This window comes from Haliotis asinina, chromosome 2 (assembly GCF_037392515.1).
Source record: "Haliotis asinina isolate JCU_RB_2024 chromosome 2, JCU_Hal_asi_v2, whole genome shotgun sequence".
Lineage (NCBI taxonomy): Eukaryota > Metazoa > Mollusca > Gastropoda > Lepetellida > Haliotidae > Haliotis > Haliotis asinina.
Window position 1 is genome coordinate 23,595,879 of NC_090281.1, and position 23,824 is coordinate 23,619,702.

General features: G+C 36.9%; 1 protein-coding gene across 3 annotated transcripts in view; it reads left to right on the top strand.

Moving 5' to 3' along the window:
* Nucleotides 1-23,824, top strand: part of LOC137273420 (ecotropic viral integration site 5 ortholog-like) — an 89,589-nt gene that overhangs the window by 59,726 nt on the left and 6,039 nt on the right. For 2 of the 3 annotated variants that reach the window (XM_067806103.1, XM_067806104.1), the window contains 11 exons: nucleotides 8,213-8,273; nucleotides 8,840-8,893; nucleotides 9,063-9,233; nucleotides 10,419-10,457; nucleotides 14,405-14,560; nucleotides 15,208-15,354; nucleotides 15,812-15,976; nucleotides 16,577-16,723; nucleotides 17,178-17,273; nucleotides 18,136-18,222; nucleotides 19,041-19,362. In XM_067806103.1, coding sequence (XP_067662204.1) covers nucleotides 8,213-8,273; nucleotides 8,840-8,893; nucleotides 9,063-9,233; nucleotides 10,419-10,457; nucleotides 14,405-14,560; nucleotides 15,208-15,354; nucleotides 15,812-15,976; nucleotides 16,577-16,723; nucleotides 17,178-17,273; nucleotides 18,136-18,222; nucleotides 19,041-19,362 — 1,445 coding nt within the window. The remainder of the gene's footprint in view (nucleotides 1-8,212; nucleotides 8,274-8,839; nucleotides 8,894-9,062; nucleotides 9,234-10,418; nucleotides 10,458-14,404; nucleotides 14,561-15,207; nucleotides 15,355-15,811; nucleotides 15,977-16,576; nucleotides 16,724-17,177; nucleotides 17,274-18,135; nucleotides 18,223-19,040; nucleotides 19,363-23,824) is intronic. The other variant, XM_067806105.1, reaches the window with a different exon arrangement.

Below are 23,824 nucleotides of genomic sequence, written 5' to 3' on the forward strand. Positions count from 1 at the left end.
AAGAGGTTATGGGAAACATACAAAAATCTGTTCATATTCAAAATTATACTGATTCATCGAGGCATGACATATTGTGCACATCCTTGAAATGGGATTCCAAGCGTGAATGCCATATTTTTGGTTGCATAATGTTTTTCCACAATAATTACAGTCTGCATTATAGCATTAAGAGTAATATTAAGAGTTCAACAAAACCAAAGGTTATGGGCTTTCTTAGCAAGGTTACAATATGTAGGGTCAAGGAAAACAAGCAGAAACCCACAGTAAACTATATATTAAAAGGAGATGTACAGGTTCACTGAACCGTGCTGCTTCATCCCTGTGGTGAGAGAATCAAAGTCTCAAGGTGGGCTGCCTGGGGCTGTCAGCACTGTGGCCTTGTGGCCCGACTGGGGGTGTTTATAGCCTGGCATGCATGCTGCTTCACGGCAGTTTAAAGTTTAATATGGCCACAGTCATGCTGAGCTCGTGTCTCAGCTTCTAGTGGATAGGATAGCTTTTGTTGTATAATTTGATTAAACCTTTAATCTCCTAACCTGATCATTTGGTTTCATTTTGAGGTTAGGGAAAATTGATTCATGAAGGCATTTTAGATGAGTTCAGGTGATTTTATACTTCCTTGATTAAAGTTACTAAGTTTTCAGCGGACATTTTAAGGGCCAGACTTTAGAGAATTCTTGGAACAGTTATGATGTAAGGTATATATTTAAGAGAGGAAAATACAATACATTTACCACTTCTTTTGGAAACAGAACTTGTGCTGTTATGGACTGATTGTTCTGTATGTATTCCTTGCCTTGTAGTGTTTCAATATTAGTTAATTTCTTTTCATTTGGAGATTTTGAGATAAGGCACTCAGGTTAAGTGATTTATCTCTTCAGGAAATGAGAAGTCAATATTTACCTTGCGATAATGGGTGTCTGGATTGACATTAATTGTTAGTTTTGGAAGTGTTGTTTACATCTTTTAGATCTACTTCTCAGAATCACTTCTTGTCCTGACAACTATTGACTATTACCTTGTTTACCTAAGGCTTCAGGAAATGCATAGCAAGGTATAGGATTCTGCTGTGGAAATGAAGTGAGTTGTTGTTAGGAACTGTTTCTTTAGAATTCAATGTGGACAAGCAAAAGATGTTTAGTTTGTTTTTAAATAAATATCATATGTGACTAAATTCCTTAAAACAGCTGAGATTCAAAAGGTTTTAAGTTTTGAGTTTTCAACAAATGGAAAAAGAAATCTGTACTTTGTAACAGAAAATTAGTGAAGTTTCTTTAATTCCAGTGGCAATCTGAATTAACACTTTCTGCTCAAGAGTGCAGTCAATATTTTTAATAATCCAAATGAGAAATTTGTGGTGGTTGTTGACACAGGAGTTACTGATATGGCTGAAGCAAGAAGTTCAGTATAATATAGAGACTTGAAAGGATATCCGCACTAGGTTATAGTATAGCCAGGCCTTTGTGGGTGACACGGTTTAGCTACAGGTAGCTGTGAGCTATACAGGGTCACAGAGCATGTGAGTGACCAGTTTACCTGTTAGACCCTCGGACCTTACTTTCACAACATCGTCAGCAACACTGCAAGTTTCATGGCATGTTGAGTGTGCATATCTCAGTCAGATCACCTGGAGTTGGTTACGTGGCTCAGTATAGATTTTCTTGAAGTGAAGTGTAATCAGGTGATGTGTGTCTGCGACAGAGCATGACTCCACGGGATCGGAGACACGGATGATTGTTGGGGAACATTACCTGTCCAGTGGTGGGATTCCTAATGCTAGAAGCTGGGGACAAGATGAATAACTATCCTACCATCACAAATGGATTTTGTCGAGTTTGACGAGTAAGTTTTGATCATTCTTCCTTGTATGTCCTGGCTGTAAACATATTCAGAGTTGTTTTGTTGATGTCTGTTATTTTTCTGCATCACTGATCACTCATCATCAACAGAACAAACATAATGAATACTTCCATGTCTTTTTTATGTTTATGATACAGGATGAAAATCATAGCAAGTATTCAGGTGCTAACGTTGGCATTTGTGTTCATAAGAAACCCACACCTGACATTTCTCAATCTGAATGCAAACAGGTCACCTCCGCTGTCTGGAAGTAGGTCACATTGCAGGCACTAAATAGTCAAAATGTAAATATTACATCCAGAAAATCAATCTGATGAAATATTTATGCAGTGATGCCTGTGTGTGTTATTTTTGTGACGGTCCTGGTTTTCACAAAGGTGTATTCAACTGGTGGTTGTAGTTTGGTAGATAACGTGAGTTGTACACACAGGTTCTTGTACAGAATATAGGGAAACTCAGGAATGTGTGGGTACATCGCCCACCTACTAGATGATGTCACCTCCTAAAACGCATTTATTAGGTTGCAGTGATGTTAGAAACAAGCTCTAGCCAGACTGACAGTCTGGAGGTATCAGTGATTTTCCTTACCACCTGGTATTATTTCATGAACCATTAATCCACAGCTGAGATGTAGATTTGTTTGATAAGTTTGATTATCTCTGTCAGTGTATTTCAGGATTTTACCCTGGATTTGACAAAAGTGGGAGTCCAACAACTCCCAATTAATTGAAATTTAACTGCTGTAAATATCAAGGTCCTATAAAGTAATAAAAGTTCATATGTTCAGATAATTACCTTAGAGCCTGAAATAAATCCATGGACATGTTTATGATGGTCATGCTTGATGAGTGAAATAAGAGATATCTCTTTTGATATTCTGTCACCTGTACAAGAAATATTTCTATCCACCCCTGTGCAGATCAGTGCATATTTGTGTGTTGTGTCAAACAGTATTTATGAAGTCTTGTGTTGTAAAGGTGACCCTTGTTACACTGATAACAGGACTACCATATGTTTACATTAAACTGAACTTTTGAGAAAAAAATCATATTTATGAACAATATATGTGTGCCATGTACTTAGTTTTTGGAATCCAGTGCTTTTAGTCTAAGGAAAATGGGCAGTTACGTTATAAACAGTCACTAATCCAAGACTTCTGACAGTCTGGAGGTGCCAGTATGTAACTGACATAAAATATTCACATTTAATGATACAGGAAAAGAACACAGGTTGAGAATTATTCGCAACATAATCCTTCTAAATGAAGATACGAACACAGAAACTGTTTGATCTTTTCTAGGCTTTAGGAAAGGTTCCTGATTACAAATTCCTCTTGAGGGTGTATTGCTGCTATGCTGTCAGTTGTTACAAAGGTGAATAGCCAATGCTGACCTGAAGGTTAGCTAAGGGTACTCTACCATATAAGTCTTGATTACTGGCTCTCTCAAGCATAACAGGCTTCATTTGAGGGGTATCAGGTACACTGATGTTTTGTCCAAGGTGTATGAAATGTGTATCTACAGAATTAAACAGGGGTGACATAGAGCTGAGAATAATGCCTGGCTATAGAGCTGAGGCAGTCTAGACTTATGGAATCATTCTTGACTTGATTTGGATTCGTTTTCACTTATTCTGTAGGGTCTAAGAGATAGACTAGGATTCTCGATAAGACAATATGTCCTAGGTAACCTGCCACCAGTGTTTGTTGTAGATGTAACTTATTAGATTGAGACATATGCTGTCTCAGTTGTATTGATGGAAGTTCATGATTTCAAGTCGCAGTTGGGTAACCTGTGGTTAAAGCATTCTCTCGTGTTGCTGAAGACATAGGATCAATTCCCCAGATGGGTACAATGTGTGAGGCCCATATCTGGTGTTCCCCACTGTGATATTGCTGGAATATTGCTAGAAGCAGCATAAAACTAAATTCACTCACTCACTCATGATTTCAAACTCTGAATTGTCTTCTCAAGACTTATATACAGTCCACTTTCATTATATTTTTTAGCAAACTATCTGAATACTCAAAAACAGACGTCATCAGAAGTGAGAGAGCTTACAAGAATATTGAACAGTTTCTATAATGTACAGATATATGTGATATAGATGTGTGCTAGGTTGATAATTTTACCAGGTTGGACATTTGACTGCTGAGTTTCATTCTGAATTCATAGCATAGATGGGTCGGCATGGTAACAGGAGCATATTGATGTAGAATGCGGTTCTATGAATGTGTTGTATGTGTGATGTGAATTCATTGTCACCTGACCTGTTGGGGTAAATTAGATTATTCTAAACCAGGGAGTTTTCCAAAAAGTAATGAGAGTTGTCTTTTTTCCAAACACTAAATTTTTTTATGATTTTTTTTGTCTCCTGAGTTTGTTGTGATGTTATTTGTGAGAATGTTCGCATTGCATTTTTGAACTGAAAAAACAAGCAAACATAACAATGGTAAGAGTAATTGACAATAATTATTCAGTTTACAGTCCTATACATGAATATGAATGTAAGTAAAGAGTACATTTAGTCCAGGTCTTATTTACTAATAGTTGTCAGACCTGGTGATTAATAATCATAACAACATACTTCAATATACCATGGAAATCAAAAGATTGCCTGATGGTACAAAATGAAATCAGTTCATTTTGAACACTTAAACTCTAACTGTTCTCTTTTCAAGGTTATTTCTTTAATAATTAAAGAAATGGGGTAACTAAGCAACATCTTTACTGCATAGTGCTACTACCTCCTTAGTCACATACTGACAAGAATACTGAATAGTTTCTATACTGCACAGATATATATGGTATAGATAGAATAGTACTGTTACCTGAGTCACATACTGTTACATCCTCACACATGTATCTGTAGCCAGATGTTACTTCTAAGGTGACTTGGTGTGTTGTCATAGTTATACTGGTAGTCAGTTCTTCAAGACGTGTCACAGTCATCTATTGCCTCAATGAAAAAGGGAAATCTTAAAGTCTTTAAATCCATGCACAATTTTTTTCTGACAATTTCTAGAATTTTGTGTTCAGAGCAGTTCTAGAATATCACAAACCTTTCCCATGCTGTATAGCCTTTGTTTCTGTACTATCCATTCAATTACTATCAATTCAATTACTAAGCATTAATGCACTTTAAATTGATTGTCATTTATCCTTTTGAAATTTGAGCTCTGATATATTTTGTTATATAGTATAAATACGTGTCTGAAATAGTGTATTGATGTATAAAATGATGTTATGATGCTTTGCTGTATCCTGTCTAATATCCTCTCAGGTTAACGTTACGTTTGCTCTCATTACAAAACAGAATGTTAACATGCTCTTACAGCAGCAATCATGCAACACAAGCTAGATGGTGAAACGTTTTCATCAGACCACAAGGTACACAATGAATTTCATGCTATAACAAAACAAATTTAGTTGGTTTAAGATATTTATTCATATCATTATGACTGGATTGGCTGACAAGCTTAAAACGTTCTTATATCAATGCCACTTTTCAACAATGATATGATGCAATTGTATTGACAATAAACATGACATATTTATTATTGTGCATTGCAGTTTTTGCTGTATTGTGACATGCCTACATTATATGTGCTCCCTTTATATAAAAAGGAAGTTTACAAGTCCATTCTAAATAGACATTTGATGCATATTATAGCCTCTTTCAGAGGGAGAAGTTAAGCTGTGCCTAGCACTGTTAAACTGTCATAATTTTTCTCACTCAAATTTGACATCATATCCAGTGGGATTTGGGGTTCAGATTTATATTAACTACTCTTAGAGATTTTTCTATTGTGTTTTTTTTCAAATAAAATTTGGTAATAATAAAAGGAGTGTCCTGACCAAATTTGTTCTTTATACAGTAAAAGTCATTTGTCTTGAGCATGATCAAAGAATAGTACTATACAATGTTTAAATTTTTTTAATGTAGTACATGTTTGGTGTCTTAAAACTTAAAGAGTTTATGGGAGATTTCTTGTAAGTCATCTTGATCTCTTGTGCAAATTACAACAATGCATAAATCTAATCTTGAGGCTCTGTGGCACATTATAATCAAATCTCTCAACACATTACATGTTGAAATTCACATGGATGTGTCCATGATGTAGGTCAGTGTGTAATATTCTTAAGAACACAAAATGCCTTATGGAAAGTGGTGAACTGCATCTTTTAGGGGCATACTTTCTCTGTAAAGTACAGACACTAGTAATTTTGTGGGTTGAAACCCATCACTGTCAGTGTAAGGCACCTAATCTCAGTTGTAATATTAAAACAGAAACAGTTTAGAAAATGTCCTAAAAAAAAATTCTGAAAAACAAGATAGTTACTCACCAAAAGGTACCCCAATGTTGTAGTAGTGAAAGCAGGTTAAACAAAATTACTCCCATTACAGCTTTATTGTCCCAGCAATTGGATGACGGAAGGTACACCTCGTTTGTGTCATTACTACTGATTGTCATTGACATCCCTTGTCTGCAGAGGATTCTACTACCACATAATACACAACACAAACATTCTCCTCCTATCTAGCTCAGGATGTCGTCTTAAAACCGTAAACTGTAATTACCCCTTTGTCTAACATGTCTAATTAGATAAGTACTACCTGAAGTAATCCAGCTACCTGTAAGTGCAGACTAATACTCCTTAATGACATTATAGTAGGTTAAGCTTGGATGATTGAGAACAAAGTGTTACCAGATACTTGAGTGACACCTGTAGATCAGGGTTTTAATTTGGGTTAAGTGTGTTGTTTCTGTGTGCAGTCTTTAGGGGGACATTGTGTTTTACCAGAATGCTGCCTATGTATGGGGCAGCGATGCTGTTGGTGTCTAGCTCCATACATCATCTTGCTTCTGTGTGGCATGGTGTTATTCCTTATCTTTCTCCACGGTCATGTTGACAGGAGCTTTTTGATTAGTGTAAAATATGAGTCGTCTCTGGTTCAGGTACATAGCTGATTTACACTTGAAGGAAAGCCAAGTTCAATGGATGGTCAGCTTCTTTATTGCACTGCCAAAATGTTGCACTCATTGCAAGAACAAAGTTGACTATCCTCAGAACTTGGTTTTCCTTTACTGCTTTTAAAATACCTCTCAAAGAAGTGATTTACACTTGACTGCTATCTAGCTATTTGGAACCTTCTACAATTTTAAATGTTTTCTTGTTTCTTTTGTTCTAAGTCTCTACGTGTAGATATTGCTTTATATTCAGCACACCCAACAAATTAGTTAATTTAACTGACAGTTTCTATGAGAAGTGTGTGATTTTTTGTCGTCAGTGTGTGAATAGTATTAGTTTTCTTTCATGTAGAATATATGCAGGACATTCTAATCCAAGAGAGTGTTTGAATCAGGGCTCTTTGGGAGATTTAACATGTTTGATAATCTCATATTTACCCTGAAGCACATTATGGACATTTGCGAAAACTTTCTGGTTTGTAGAATCTTTGAAGGACATTAAGAGGTGGAATGCATAAGAAAAGCAACATGTATGGATGTTAACTTCTTTATTGTGTATTCTTTAAGTGTATGCTTGCTCCTTCATCAGAATAAGTCATGGATTTGATGCATGGGCAAGCATATACTCCTAAATGACATGTTAATCACTGTAAAGAAGTTGACATCCATATATGTTGCTTTTTGTCTGTTTTGTAACTTGTACTTTAAACAGCTATGTAGCTGGAATATTGCTGAGAGTTGTGTAAAACTAAACTTGTACTTAAAGAAAATTTACCCTGGTATTTACCAAATGAGTCACTTACCTTGCTTGGGATCATATGTATTGGGAAACTATTGCACCTTTTTCTAGTATAATTCTAGTGAACCTTGTAACACTGAGCAGTAAAGTGTACAAACCTTAATGTTCTGTAAAATTATCACTGGTCATATTTGTGTTTGAAACAAATAGTCATTGAGGTTTGCTACTATGTCGTTTGCAACTAGGGGCCCCTTTCATCTTCCTGGTTTTAGGTTATTACCCAAACCCTTTGTCTTTCATGCATGAATTGAGTAAATGAATAAATAAATAATTTTGAAATGGAATATTTTGACTGTCATCATTTGTATTGATGTGGATATTTGCCATGGATTTTAATGTTATAAGTGTTTGAAATACCGACCTGCCCTACCATCTGGGATGGGTTCTTTTCAACACAGACTGTCAGATTCTCAAATTCACCTGCCCTGTGGATAAACTTTTGACATGTGTATGAAGATATTTTGTGGGAAAGTAAGTTTTGAAAAGGGCTGCCAAGTTTTACATCTAACCAACCCTGTGGCCTGGCTAAATGTTTGGGGAGTTTCATACCTTGTTATATTGATGTTTCTCTTTCCTTTCAGGCTGGAGAAGGAGTACACTGCCTTGAAAAGTAAAGAAAATGAGGAACAGATAGAACTGAGGGTAAACAGATACAGACATAACTGTTACTGCAACCGATGTTACACGCTTGTGCCCATGAATATGTTGTCTCTTGGTGCTAATAGGTTTTACCAGGGATAGCTTATATCATTGATGGCTTGAGTCTTTGCTTGTCTATGACCAGAGTGTATTTCCAGTTGTTTCACATTGTCATTATCCAATTCTCTAGACTGAAACATGGGTTTTTCAACTGATCAGATGCACAGGTCATGGCGCCTTCTGGCAAACAAGGATAAATCTGAATGGCACAGAGAACTTGTTTATAAAAAATAGTTGGTGCCAGCAATGATCAAACCCATTTAGTTTGTGATAGGAAGAGTAGTTGTAGGCTAGTGCACATGCAGTGCATGATGATGACGTTGATTCTCCATGTAGCTGCATACACCTTGATGTTCACATGGTCACTCTTGATCGTCGGCCCCATCGCTCAAAATGGCAAGCTCCGTTGTTGGCACTCAATACATGCTGATACAGGTTAATTGTCAAGTCGGTGCTCCATTTATCCTTATTTGCCAGTATACATTAAACTTTATTGTTTTTTGTTACAGAGACTGAGAACAGAGAATAGATTACTCAGGCAAAGAATTGATAATCTTGAAAAGGTAAGTCATATATGTTCATACTCTTCTGATGTTACCTTAAACGTAAGCCTCAGTGATCGGAAGCTTGTCTATGTAGTAGGATACTAGTATTTTGTCTATTGATGTGACATGGTTCATGCAGTATGTCAGAAGTTAAGTGTTTCATATCAACACGAACTCATCCTTTCAGGAGTCTGCATCTCTGGCAGATCGACTTATTCAGGACCAGGTGATTCGGGCCCAGGAGGCTGAGGAAATGTATGCTCTGAAAAATGAGCTCTCCGTTCTCAAACAGTCACACTATGAAGCTCAGAAGAAACTGGAAGACGCTGACATACTCATTGCTGAAGTTAAGAGAAGAGTGAGTATATCATGTATTGCCTCTAGGTTGTAGTCATAGAGACATAAAAGAAATGTTTATGTCTGCATGATACTTCAAACTACTTTTTACTTGAATGGAAAAAAATGCAATAAAGCTTGTAGAGCTGAGCTTTGGCTGGTTGATGATGTGTCAGTCTGTTGTGTGAGCTGTGAGCCCATAGTCTGAGTCCAGATATAGTTCTCACTGTATTGTAGGTTTTGGTGATAGGAGTCCTTACATTAGCCATAAAGATTTACTAAAAATGATGCTGAATGTTAAGTTCAAGGTAACAGACTCAACAAAATGATATGCCAACATCTCTGAGTCAGTAACAATGCTAATAAGTCTTTGCCCAGACTAAAATCATGGTAGTAATGTGGTTGTCAGGGATTTATCTCCCATTTAAGAAACGGTACCCTTATTCTAATCGGAAGAAAATCTTATTTGGCGATTCAAATATTGTCATAGCATTGCATTAAAGAAACTAGAATTAGACTATGTCCTCGACCTTTTTAATTTATTTCAAGAATCTTTTCCTTCTCAAAGAAAGTCTCAACATCAGATATATACTATATCAACATAACTGGCAAATGTGTAGTTAAATTTGGGAATTTTTACTGAAATTCTATGCTGGCTTGAATGTCGAACCCTGGACTGAATGTTGACTACTAAATCCTTGATAGTATTAGTTAGCTACATCAGTGGGTTCACAATTACAATATGGTTCAGGGCATTTTGAATTTAGATTCTATCACTTGTATATTTTGTAAGCATGCCTCTTGTTTGGATTTGTTTTGCCCATCTGGCATTTTTGTGTGTTCTTACACTTTGTGGCTTTGTTTTAAGCTTTCTGTGTGTTTATTTTATCATGCCAAAAAGTGTATAGGGAAATCCAATATGTTCTGGCGCATAATTTCCTTGAAATGTTGGCCTTGTATATTCCATGAAATATTAATAGGTTGAACAAATATGCTTTGCATGGAACTAACAAAACTTACAATATTAGTAGCATTTATTTATTTTTGGAAACTTATGACAGATTTCCAGTTTATTCCCTCATGGTATTTAGTGGAATCATTTGGAATTGATTTACATCATGTCGTAAGTTGTTGCATGCTGTTTTGTAATTACAGTCAAGTGATTAATTTTGTTTTATGTTTGACATTTATTTAATCAACCTTCTAGGGCATAAATGGTTTCAAAGACCTCAATTGTGGACACTGGGTATGTTCAGTTGGGGAACTTTTGTTCTACTTTGACTTCTGTGGGTTCTAGCTGAACCCTGCTAGCAACAGTTGATGGGGCAGTATGCTTACAGGGACCTTCCTTTCAGGCCTCCAGAACTAACACCAAAGATGGATCACTTGTAATCATCATTAGTGCAATAGTGATCACATGTTATGAGAGTCAAAGTGAATATTTAAAATATATTTGAGAGCAAGGAAACTTTGTAGAACAAATTGATATGTATGTAGGCATTATCAGTAAACTTGAACATAAGCTGAACATATGTGACAGTTTTCTGACATTTGTACTTTATTTGTGTTCAGTAGATTAGTGATCTTTTCAGAGAATATCCATGGATAGCTTTTTGAACATTTTCAGTTTGTCACTCACATCTGTGAATACATTGCCTTTAGGATAATTTGTACTATCATACATGCAAGAGTCTATGTGATCCATCTCTGGTCGCTGGGTAGAAGGTACTGGGCACATATAACACCAGGTGGCAGTGTTTTCTCCTTAATACATTGCTTGTCAGTATTGTCTCCAGTGAACATCTTTGATTGTCCAGTGGGTTTTGTGGTCATATGTATGCTCTATGGGTTGTCATGGGAACACAATGACACAACGTTGAAATTAATAAAATCACTCATGGGCATGTGAAATTCTCTGCCATGGTAGGAGATACAGAGATGGTGACATTACTTCCTGTCTAAAAGATACAGCGGTGAATGAATCCATGGTTATTGAAACAATGGAGATCTATTGCACTGGGCAAACAAGGATGAGCCGACTCATCTTATGTGTGTACTGCCAAGGTCTTCAGCTACAGGCCAGTGAACTGCTTGTTTTGTTCCAATAATACAAAATCTTCATTTGGCCTTAAATGCATTTTTTTAATCAAGTGTTGTATGAATCACATATTTCCAAGTTGTATTCACCTGGGAAGATCCAGGTTAGAGTTGGTAGATATATGTTCACACTGTTGATCACTGGATTGTCCTGTCCAGACACATTTATGTACAGATCAGCACTATATAGCTGTAATGTTGCCAAGTGAGGTATTAAACAACAATAACCAACCAAGATGTATTTATAGTTTTATGCTCTCAGTCGGTTTTAAGAAAACTGTTTATGTAGTAGCACTTATGTATTTCCAAGCATCATTCACACTAATAATCAGCCATTCATTTATTATTTTCCATTTTTGTAACCATATTTCATCTCCACCCCCACCTGCACTAGACCTAACATCCTTGCTGCAGTCAAGTTGTATAACCTTGGTTCTGAGTCCTGAACTCACAATCATAAGAAGCGAAGGGTGTGACAATAGTCTGAAGCTCTGTTGAGAGTAGTAGACATGAAACTAAATGTATTTCAGTGGTTTTACAATTCACCATGATGCTAATCTGATTCATGAAAAACAGTCATGTGATAAAGACATTTGTCATGTTTAAGGTTAGATCAGAGACCATGTAATAGATTATATAATCTGTATATCCCATCAAAAATAATATGATGCATTCAATTCTCAACATGGGTAAAATGTATGAAGCCCTTGTGTGCCTGGGCATGATATTGCTGCAATATTGCTGAAAACAACATACAACCATACTCATTCATTCACTCACACACTGAAAAAAGTTTTAGATAATATTACACCAGTAAACATTTAGGAGATCAGCAAAATGTTACCATTACACCACACGGGGTTGTGTAGGTTGTTGGTTTGTCTAAAGCTGATGCCTATTTCAAAAGTCATACAAAATGAAATTACTTAAATTAAATTCTGCAACACTTGACCACTGGACCAGCATTTCTTAAATTTTACTAACCATTAGGAAAATATATTGTCTCTTGGCAGCAGACTGAGGTTAGCGTCAAACACTGGGAGGTCAGTGACCTCAAAAAGCAGTTTTGAACTGATATGAATTACACCAAGGAAAACAATTTCAAGCATGACATTAGGCACATGTTTGTGTAAAAACAGTTCTAACTTGCTGATGTAATTCCTGATAATCACGGTGACTTGTCATTTTCATGTCCTGTCTGAAGTGTTTGGACCTGACATCATAATGATACCACATACTGTGCATTCAGCTAACAGGCGCTGCTCCTCATGTTGTGAGCAGGTAAAGCTTAGTAACTGGCTGAACAGAACGCCAAAAGATTAGTGGCCTACAGAAATCCCCAAAGATCTAAGTTTAATGGGCTAAAATAGAACCCCAGAAGGTACATGTTTAGTGGCCTAAGAGAATGAGAGAGATAACTGTACTGTGACCCAACATAACCCCAAAAGAGCAAAGCAGGCTGGCCCAGCTGGTCCAAATGCTTAGTATACTGGTATGTGCAAAAGCAAACCATGATGATAGTCTAAGGAATTGCAGTTCAGCATTGTATGGTGTAAAATAATAATGTACTATGCATCGGATATCTGAATTTCTGCTGAAAAGAAAAAACACCACACTGACTTTATGTGATGTATATTCAAATTAGCCTGAAGTTAATGAATGTGTATCTTAAGACAACAAAAGAAGTAAGAAAATTTGATTGTGTTTCAAATATGTGGGTAATTGGGTGTGGAAATTGCTTGCTTGATGGTATAACATGTCATGGATTATTCCGGTGTCGTGCCATGTGGCCACCTCAACCAAGCCAGCACATTATCACATGCAACATCAGTGCATGGAGCCAACTAATGTAATATATCCGTTTGAAATATTAAGGTGTTATCCATCTAAAGTATTTCTTGTACAGAGCCCGTGATGAGGTAGATCAAACAGATTACCCTGTTAAGTCACTTAAAAAGGGTTTATAGTGCTGTGTGAAGGTAATATGACATACTTGTACTATGGGTGCACAGGTGTTTTCTGACTTAACAAATGACTATGCAGAGTTATGTCCCTTTGGGAAATATGATTATAAGGACCTTCAGCTCACTTCACAGTGTCTCTAGGTTTCTTCCTCACCACACGCAGTAAACATCAAGGACTTACATTACTTCCTTCCACCATCAACTGACACACCATGATGTTACAGAAATAAGCTTCAAAGTGACAGAAAGCTACCTCAGTCACTCAATGATGTCAAAACTTGCTCTGACACCAATCGCTTCACATCAGTACTGCAGATAATGTTAATAAGAATTTACAATGTCTGGGCTATGACAACCATCAAATGTTTTAATCTGAAAGAGAAGGAAAATCTATTACTAATTTCTATGGAATTCAGCAAAATGTTTATTCAGTAGAAAACATAATATAAAGGCGGCACCATAACCCCTCTAGCATGTCTATACTAATATGGGACGGGGTTGTTTTGTTTTTCAGACATTCAATGGTAATATTTAGTGTTGCAAGTCCTATAGAATGTATTGTGTAGCATGCTGCCTGTCATGATATCTGGAGAGGCTAAACTGTTACTGAGACAATTACGTTGACCTGCGATAAATCCAGCAAATGATTTTCTCTTTTTGGTATAAAACAGAGGATTTTCCTATCTCTGAATGTATGAATAATCCTAGTCAGTTAGTATTCTTTAAATTCAAGATTTTCCTTGATGCTTTGAGCACCTGGCTTAAAAATGGTCCAATGCTCTGCTGATCCAACACTATTTCATGTTGTAAAAGATGATGAACTTGGAATGAGTTGTTAGATTTACAAACTTAATTAATTGCTTGTTATCAAAATGTTGTGTTGTGGAATGTTTCTCATAATATCAACCATTGGTTTGATTTACAGCCACTCTGTTTAACTGGAATATTGCTGAATGTGGCTTTCAGCGACATTCACTCTCTTACTCCAATGGTGCAAAAGAAAATCATGATCCATTTTTATTTCACTTCTAGCCTGATAGATATTTCTGTATGTCCCTGTCCCTGTCTCTAATTCTCAACCATATTAGTATATGAATGAACAAGTGCTGTATGAATACTATGTGGTTTTCAGACCCAGTGCATAGATGAGGCGGAGTGTCTGACTGATGAGAGTGCCAAGACCGTCATAAAACAGCTGCAGGAGGAGCTGATCGGAGTGCGACTGAAGGAGACGGAGACTAACATGCTCATCAAGGAACTCAAGACTAAGATCAAGGAACTGGAAGATGTATGTTGCTAAACAAATGATTATTTTAAGGGACACTGTAACACCACTCCATCCTTTTAGGAGGTGATTAGTGTTGCCTGGATGAATGTGACAGTAATCACAAGCCAGTTTGTGTTAACCATTGGTCCATCTGGAATATGTTTTACTACCAGCAGGCTGCTGTAAAGTGATATTCACTTGCTGAGCCATTTGATTACCTTCTATGAATGTTATTACTTGCATTCTCCATGGTGATTCTGGTGCAAGAAAATTTCTTATAACCTCATGCTTGTCTGAAGACCCAATTTACATGAGATGGTTTGTGTGAGGACCCAGTTTATGTATGTCTTTTTATTTGTGGATTGTAGTTAATGCAAATCACCATGGGTTTACCTTGTTTCCTAGACTGCAGCCACTGGGAAAGAGTATTACATGTCTATAAGGTAATATCTCAATATGAGAAGATTTTCCACATCACAAGAGAAACAACAATTGTCAGTACCAGAGTGGTGTAGTATGTGCAGCCCAGTTTTGTATTTCCCACCATGATACTACTGGTATATTGCCAAAGCCAGTGTAAAACCATATTCACTCTCAGTTGTCAGTACCTGTCAGTTTGAGTTAGATTCTGCTCGCAGAAATGTTTTAGTAATGTCTGATCATTGCAGACAAACCTGAAGATGCAGCGAGCTCCCAGCAATGATGTACAACACCTACAGGAGGAGCTAATAGCAGTCAAGTTACGTGAAGCAGAAGCCAACCTGTCCTTAAAGGAACTCCGCCAGAAAGTCAATGAGATTGAGAGCTATTGGGAGGTTAGAAGTCTTCAGTGTAACAAGGGGCAGGGTAGACTAGTCCATATTGTTTGTTTTTCATGATGAATGTGTGGGTACAGTTCCCAACATGAGTACAGTATGTACCGAATATTGCAAAATGCATATAAGTTTTAGACTTTGGAAGACTTGCCTGTTTCAACTACACAACATATATTTTTTGTTTGAAATTTTAATGTTTGCAAGTATTTTGACACAATTGGCAACTGATTACAAATAGTTATCCTCTAATTAGTCCCAAATAAAAGCAAACATCTATTCCCCAAATATGTGAATCCCATTTCTGGTGTCCCCAGCCATGATATTTGCTGGAATATTGCTAAAGATGGTGTGAAACCACTCACTGACCTCTGCTGCTGTACTGTCAACTGACCCTGCTAATTCATAATTATCCTGTGTTATGTAAGCCAGGCATGACTTAACCCTGTTGTTGTTTTAGACATACATGGAGAGGCAGAACAGTGTGACATCACCAAAGGAGAAGAGCAGCAAGCAGGAGATCAAGCACCTGCAGGAAGAGCTGATGACAGTCAAAGTGAGGGAGGCCCAGGCTCTGGCAGAGAGCAAGGAAACAAAGCAGAAGGTCATGGAGCTTGAAACACAAGTGAGTCACAACCAACTGCTTTGTCAGACCATCTTACAGTCCTTGAACTATGTTATTTTAACCTCCTGTCAAGCTCTTTCTGTAATGCAATATCTCTGAATGAAGGGTTCGGTCAGTATCTCATTTGCCAATGGGGTTCCTGTTCCATTTCAATGGACATACAATGTATTTGTTTGTGTAATTTCAGATATTAAGCATTACCTATTCCCGCTGTGTCCCAATTTAACCATTATGCTTGCTCTCATCTGTTAGATGGTCAGGTTGGGATCAAATGGTTAGGTCTGCTGACTTGGTTGACAGTCATTGTATCAAAACAACATAGGTCCATGCTCTGGATGTTGATCACTGAATTGTCTGGTCCAGATTATTTACAGATATATGCCATGTAGCTGAGTGCTGAGTGAAACATGAAACAACAAACAAATTCTCAATTAAGCATTTAATAATCAACATTTCTTAGGTAAGGGGAGATAATCAATCATTTTTAAGAAGGTTCAAACATGGTTCAAGGAGCATTTGACATTTGTGTAAGTCAAAACTAACACTTATATGTTTCTTCTAAGATAATGTAATTGTATGTATGTGTCTGTTCTTTTACAGAACCACATATGTACCAATCAAATTCGACGAATGGATGAAGACAACAAATTACTGAAAACACGTCTTCAGGAAGCCTCAGAATCTGATCGGGAGATGAAAACCACTATTAAAGAGCTCCTACGTAAAATAGATGATATGGAGTCTAGGGTAAGTAAACTTTTCTAGTTTATACAATATTTTCTCCTTTATATTTTGGTAATGTGGAATGCTAGTTCCTAATATTTTGTGATATTTTGTGCATGACATTTAATTTTTGCTAAGCTTTCAATTGCTTCAGTTGTGCATCTATACATAAAAAATTTGTGAATGTTCAGTTGGGTAACCCTTATGGAATTACTCTGTAACATTATAATTTCCATGTTATTAAGGCAGAGTTTATTTTTTTCTTGGTAATATATCTCTATATATACATTTATATGAAATTACATTTTGTTAATATTCATGGTAACTGACACCACCAAATAATATTTCACTTTCTGTTTATGTAGACTTAATTCTATGTATGTGTTGCATCACATAGCAGTGATTAGGAGTAGATTATTTCTGATATATAGAAGTACTTCTTGATGACATTATACAGAACCCAACAAATGTATTTCAGAAAAAAGAGGAGTCAATGATGGCTCGTATTAAAGAGGCAGAAAACACTTCTATGATAGCTGAACTTAAGCAGAAAATAGCAAGCATTGAAATTCAGGTGAGCTAAACTGCAGCTGCCTAGCAGCTGGTATGGATTAGTTGTCTGTGTTGCAGCACTGTGCCAGTCAATTGCTATTGTGTTAATTTTGCCCACAGAAACGGAATTAGTTTCAATCAATGTTGCCAGTGTTTTCCATATTGTTTTATATGAAGACCTCTTTTTCATTTGTCATATAGTGTGGTATGTGTGTGATTGTACTGTGGTGAAACAGTGTATTAGAAATATGTGAAAAAAAAAGAAATAAAAAGACCATTTACCTTGCTGTCATAGTCATGAAATGTGTCGTGTGAATGTTCCTTGTTAATGGTGTTTGCATTGTCTTTTCATCAGTACAGATCTCAACACCTTTTCTCTGGACTAAAAGTTCATCAAGTTTCCCATATGTCAGGCAATGGTGTAACTGAAAATGAAAGTTCTGTCCTGTTTCTCAGCAAGGATGTAGTAACATTGGTGTCACAGTGCCACACGCTGACACATCACATCTGAAATATGTGGGGCATTGGGGTAGCCTGGTGGTTAAAGCGTTCACTCGTTACACTAAAGATCCAGGGTCTATTCCCCACACAGGTACAGTGTGTGTGAAGCCTATTTCAGGTGTCCCAAACCATGACATTGCTGGAATATTGCTAGAAATGGCATAAAACCATACTCACTCACAGTGAAGTTGTTGTCGACCCAGCCCACATATATTATCATGGAACATACAAACCACAGATGTGCATACAAAACAAAGACATAAGTAATTTTGGGCACTGTGAGGAATTATAATGCTTGCTGCATGAGAGATATGTTTGTCCTCATAAGATTTGATCAATCACTGCTATCTCCTATAACCAAGCATTGCCTGTTGTCTGTATAGAAGGAGGAGATGGTGGCTGCAGGTCGGCTACACGGGGAAGAGGACACAGGGGACCTGGAGAGCCAGATCTTTGACTTGCAGGATGAGGTGAGACCAGGAGCGTTTCTTGTATGAACTGCTGCTGACACTATAGTTGTATCAAGGTATCAGAATGGCTGATGAATTTTCTTTGCTATTTGAAATAGATAAATCTTAAGAACTTCTAGCCCTGTCTGTATTTCTGTGTTTGTTCATGGTATGAACCCAGTCCACCACCCTACTGGGATTCTGTGTCCCCAACCATCTATGCTGGATTATGAGGCAAGTGATCAGATGGCTTATTTGATGCACGTCATTGATTGGATCACTGTATCACTAGGGTAGCCTTGTGGTCAAAGCATTCACTTGCCATTGATTCCTCACATGGGTACAATGTGTGAAGCCCATGTCTGGTGTTCCCTTCCATGATGTTGCCGGAATATTGCTAAAAGCAACGTAAAACCAATCTCAGTCATATCAATGACTGAACAATGGGGAAATTTCTATAAATACTTTATCATCAATGAAAGAGACATTTCAGTGTAAATGCTAACATCACTATCAAGCAAGTAATGGTTGTATCTAAACTGAAATGTCACTTGGATTATTAATGATAAAGAAAGGCATATCCATAGAACCTTTCCTGTTGTACACCACACTGTTTCTAAATGCCACCTAAGGAAGTGATCCATCACTAGTTTGTCAGTCATCTACTATGTCTGAAATGCTGGAGACCCAGTTTTGATTGCTCACAGTGGTACAATGTTTGAAACTCATTCCTGGAGTTTGCCACTGCAATATTGCTCTGTAATATAGCAGTGTAAAACCCGACTCACTCACTGACACTAGGACTGGAAATGATGATTGTTTTCCTTGGTAATGTCCAGGTGATGCAACTGAAGATGACTTTCTCCCCACCCAATGGAGGCCTGCTCGGGGACAGTCTCTACAATGATGATTCAGCTGATGATGTTAGTGAAGCTCTAGAGGACTCTGAGAGTCTCAACCGAACTTTGTCAGAGCTTGTTGATGGCAAGGGCAGCCCCTTGCTTCTAGAAAATGGTGACAATGACAGTGTGCCCAATGGCAACTCTGTGCTTTCAGTAGGAGGAGAGGAGCTAGGAAATGGCCTAGATAGTAAAAAAGAAGTGCTGAAGAATGGAGGCAGTGCTGTGTCAACTACAGAGGAGTGTTCAGAGAGTGTCCCAGGTGAATTGTATGATGATGTTATTGAAGATGTGGTAGTGCTCAAAGAAAGTAGGGTCTAGGATGTAGACAGTTTTGTCACTTTGTGTTACAATGGTGCTTCTAGCAAATGCAAAATCATGCCATAATTAGGTCACAAAGGTTTTGCCTTGATACTGCATATATTGATGACTATTATATCTGCTGGCAGTATCACTTAGGATAAAAATCTAAGCAAATATGTTAAGGGCACTAAAACATCAGAGATGACAATGGGGTTGTTTTTACTGACTGGACAGTGTGTTTTCATACATGGACAATACTAGATTATAATCCTAACAATATGGTATAACCACTGCATAATTCTCATTCAGCTAATTAATCTAAAAGTACGGAAGAAAGTATTGAAAATCAGTTGTTGGTGAACGTACTCTAGCACAGTGTCTGTTGGACATATGTCCGAGGGTTTCGAATTTTAAACACTCATCCAAATGTATGAAATCTTAAATATAAAACCTACCGGAACTATTTTAAATTCCATATTATAAGTAATAAACCAAAATATTGAGACCAAAACAATGTCAGTCAAAAAAAAAAAAAAATACTTCCCAGGAATTTCAGGAAAATAGAGATGCAAAAACAAAAGAAATATGAATGAACAATCATTGATATAAAATCAGTCTTAAAGATGTTTTTGCCAGACAGTGTTAGTAAACAGCTGTTGAGCTCTTATATAGATGTGGGCACCTGGAAGTTATTTCTACCCTTTGTTATTATGCCACTGACAATGCAGTGTAATACAGACAATTCCTTCCCAAACTACTGAAAATCTTTTTGACCTGAAAATGGCATGTTTGTTTAAATTGTTGCTCCCTTAGAGTAAATGTTGTTATTCTTTAACATAGAAGCTGTTTTGTTATGGAGAAGAGCCTATAAACAAGCGCTCATATCTCAGGTCATTGTTGGTATATAGCAAAGTTTCTTAGAGGCAGGAGGTACTTCTCAGGCTGACAATGTCAGTTTGACTTTTCAATGTGGCCATGTGTTTTATGCATGAAGTCGCTGTTGTTCAGATTGCCATGTAAGACGTGAATCTTGCTACATCTGTGAATATGATTCATATGGTATATCTCACATTGACATAAGCACCACTGGATCCCTCCGAGTCCATAAGTACAGTACAATGTCAGTTTAAATTATCACCAGTACTTCACTGGTTTACATACACTACTGTCTTACTAGTCCTGTGATTACAGTCACTTTACAGTGCAGTCAGTGTTTATAGCCTATCAAGACATGTCCCATTCTATATTACTGATGGGTGTCAGGTGAGTCCCACACCTTACAAGTGTATACGAACAAGTGAAGTGTGGCAATAATTATATATCATCATTCTTATAACAAGATTAACTAATCCGCAAATGTTCTCTAAATTTTGATAGATGGATGTGTATTTCACAGTATTTTTATACACCTACTTATGGTTCAGAATAATAACCACTGGTGCTACTGATCTTGTTAGTGAAATCCCATTGTTGTTTCCTATATGGGTTATAGCTGGAATCTTGCTGAGTGCGGAGTAAAACTAAACTGACTCACTCATCCTATATTGGTATTACGAGCCAGATTGGAATACTTTTAACTCACAACACCTAACCACAAGTACCTTTTCATGACCACTCCCTTTCCAGAAATAGACCTTGCTCATAGCATTGATTCCTTAGCAGGTGTACAAGCTCAAGTTCTATATATTCTTGGTATATTTGTCATCTCAAAGAAGATCTATTGTCAGTGTTCCTGTATCCATGCGAACAGATCACGTTAACAGCTAGTATAAGTCACATCTAAGATAATGCAGATGATTCTTTTTTCATCATGTTTAAGAGTGTTCAAATTTGTGGAGGTCTGGATCCTTGAACATTGCTCTTGTAATATTTGAACCTTGGGCCTGCTGCAATTTCCCACAAACATTATGACAAGGACCTTGATCTTTTGTCCTGCCTATTTTTATGATTTCAAATTTAATCTAATTATAAAAGTCAAATCAGAATGAAACAAAACCACCAACTGTTTTTTTGCATAAATATAACATTTCCCCCGTAAACAGTCACCTATTTCCATTACTATCTGCATGACTAATTAATTGCTATGTTTTCCATGAAGAAAAAACACCAACAGATTCTTATGTATATAGTATTACCACTTACACAGCTACTAGCATGACTGTTCAAAAGGGTAGTTCTGTTGATTTTGTTCAGTATTAAATCCGGTAATGCTCTTAGATGCTGTGATACATATACAAATTTCTCTGATCTCACCCTTAACTGTGGACTCTTCAGTTCGCTGTAAAGAGGTGTGTTCTTTTGGCACACCAAAATCTTTTGTGACTTTAAATATTGTTCTTCCTGGATTTTCCTAGATTTTGTCAGCACCAAACCCAATAGTGTGAGTTTCACCAAAATAATAATGCTTGTGGGTTTCACCAAGGTAATAAAGCTTGTGGGTTTCACCAAAGAGATGAAGGGATAAACATTAAATTTGTGAGTTTCACCAAAGTAATAGAATAAAGAGAATAAAGCTTCAGGTTTTCAACAGAGCAATAAAGCATTTGGGTTTCACTATAGTGGTAGACATAAAGACTGAAATAGTGTTTAAAGCAGCATTAAATCCAGCTCACTTGCTCAACTTGTAATGTGTTTCTCCCATTAAAAGCTGACATACTGTATATGACTTGGATGTTGTTCAAAGTAAAGTTACACCCAGTCATCTAATCAATACTAAGCTGAAATGCAATCATTCATGTTATATATTTTACCATGCCATTGTTGAAGCATCCATTCCTTTAAGGTGTCGTATTATGATATGAGTGAATAAAAAGCCTAAACTTTGAGCCTAATTAATAAACTGCTCAAATGTCCTCTATCCACACTGCATGGAATAACATTAAATACATTCTTGCATCAGTGAAACTAATTCCACTTTGCCAGAGCCTCCAGGTCACACATGTAGACAGAATGCTGACACTACAGAATGCACTCCCCCCTTACTGCATATTTTTTCAGTCTTATCTAAAGTATCAAACTTCGTAAGAGTCAAGCTGCCTCAAGAGTTGGTCTGAAAGGATTTAATCTGTAAAAGACTGTTATTCACAAATTATTAAACCTAATCGGCTGAAAGAGTGCGAGCAGGTGAAGGAATTCATCAATTGGAAGCTCATCAAATATTCAGCTTACGTGAATGTCACAGTAATTAACTGCATCAATCCAAGTTTCTGGTAAGGACATTATCCGTATGAATCACAGTAATTAGAAATTGATGGCTGACTGTCATGCTATCAGTCATGAACCACTTCAGTGGACGTTGTTTGTGCTACCTGGCAGGTACAGAAGATATCGGTAGAGGGCTTTTTCCCAACTTGTTCTCATCAAATGAAGAGAAACGTTTGGATTTAAAGCTTTTTGGTTATGGAAATCTTTTGTTCCATTCTGAAATTGGCTTAGACTTCACAAATAACTGTTTACCATCTTTCATTCTGATTTCCACATATTCCAAGATATATTCTTTTCCTGAAATTAAATAAATCAGAGTTCTTCATCGGACAATATGTCAATCCAGTAAATGGTGTCTGAATGTGAATTATGGGTTCTTTTTGTTTCATGCGACATTTTTGCCTGTTATCATGACTGAAAATCATTTGTGGGTTGTGTAGCACCATCAAGATTATCTTGTCAGTATAAATGAAAAGTCCTCGCAAGAAATTACAACGAAATATAATGTGTGTATTATTTCCCTTTTCTTGGTCTAATGGCAATGTAGACAAGTATTTGTGTCTGAAGAAGCCTCTTAGGCTCTTTTCAAAGTTTATGAGGCAACTTCTTAATGTTCTAACTTAAGTGGAATATTTGGGAAAATTGTCAGCAGATGTGTATAACCAGTTTATACTTATAATGCCATAAATATAACCTAATGTATGTACATTTTCAATGGATAATTTAAGAAAGCTTAAACTAGGTGTTAATTCTGTATACATTTGGTGGTAAAATCTGTGTAGATGGCAGTCAAGTCATATGGTGTAGGAAGATGAATCTGACTCTGGACAACTTAAGTTACATAGGCAGTTATGTATGCATGCTCATAGATGTCTTAGACTGTAGTTAGTTTGCATTGTGGTAGGTACCAGAGACAACTATGTAGAATAGAAATTTGAAATATAAGTAATTCTATTTTATCCAAACAAGCATTGTGTTTATGATGGTTCAGGGGTACCCTAGTTTTCAGCATTCCCCACATGGGTACAATGTGTGAAGCAAATTTCTACTGTCCCCATCTATGCTAGTGTTGGAATGTTGTTATGGTGTGAAACAAAACTCACTCGCTATTATGATGTAGAGTAAAAGCATCCTAGTATTATGATGATCGTAGCTGCCATACATCCACCTAATGCTGGACAAGCATTAGATGAGCCAGCGCAGTGAATATGTTTGTG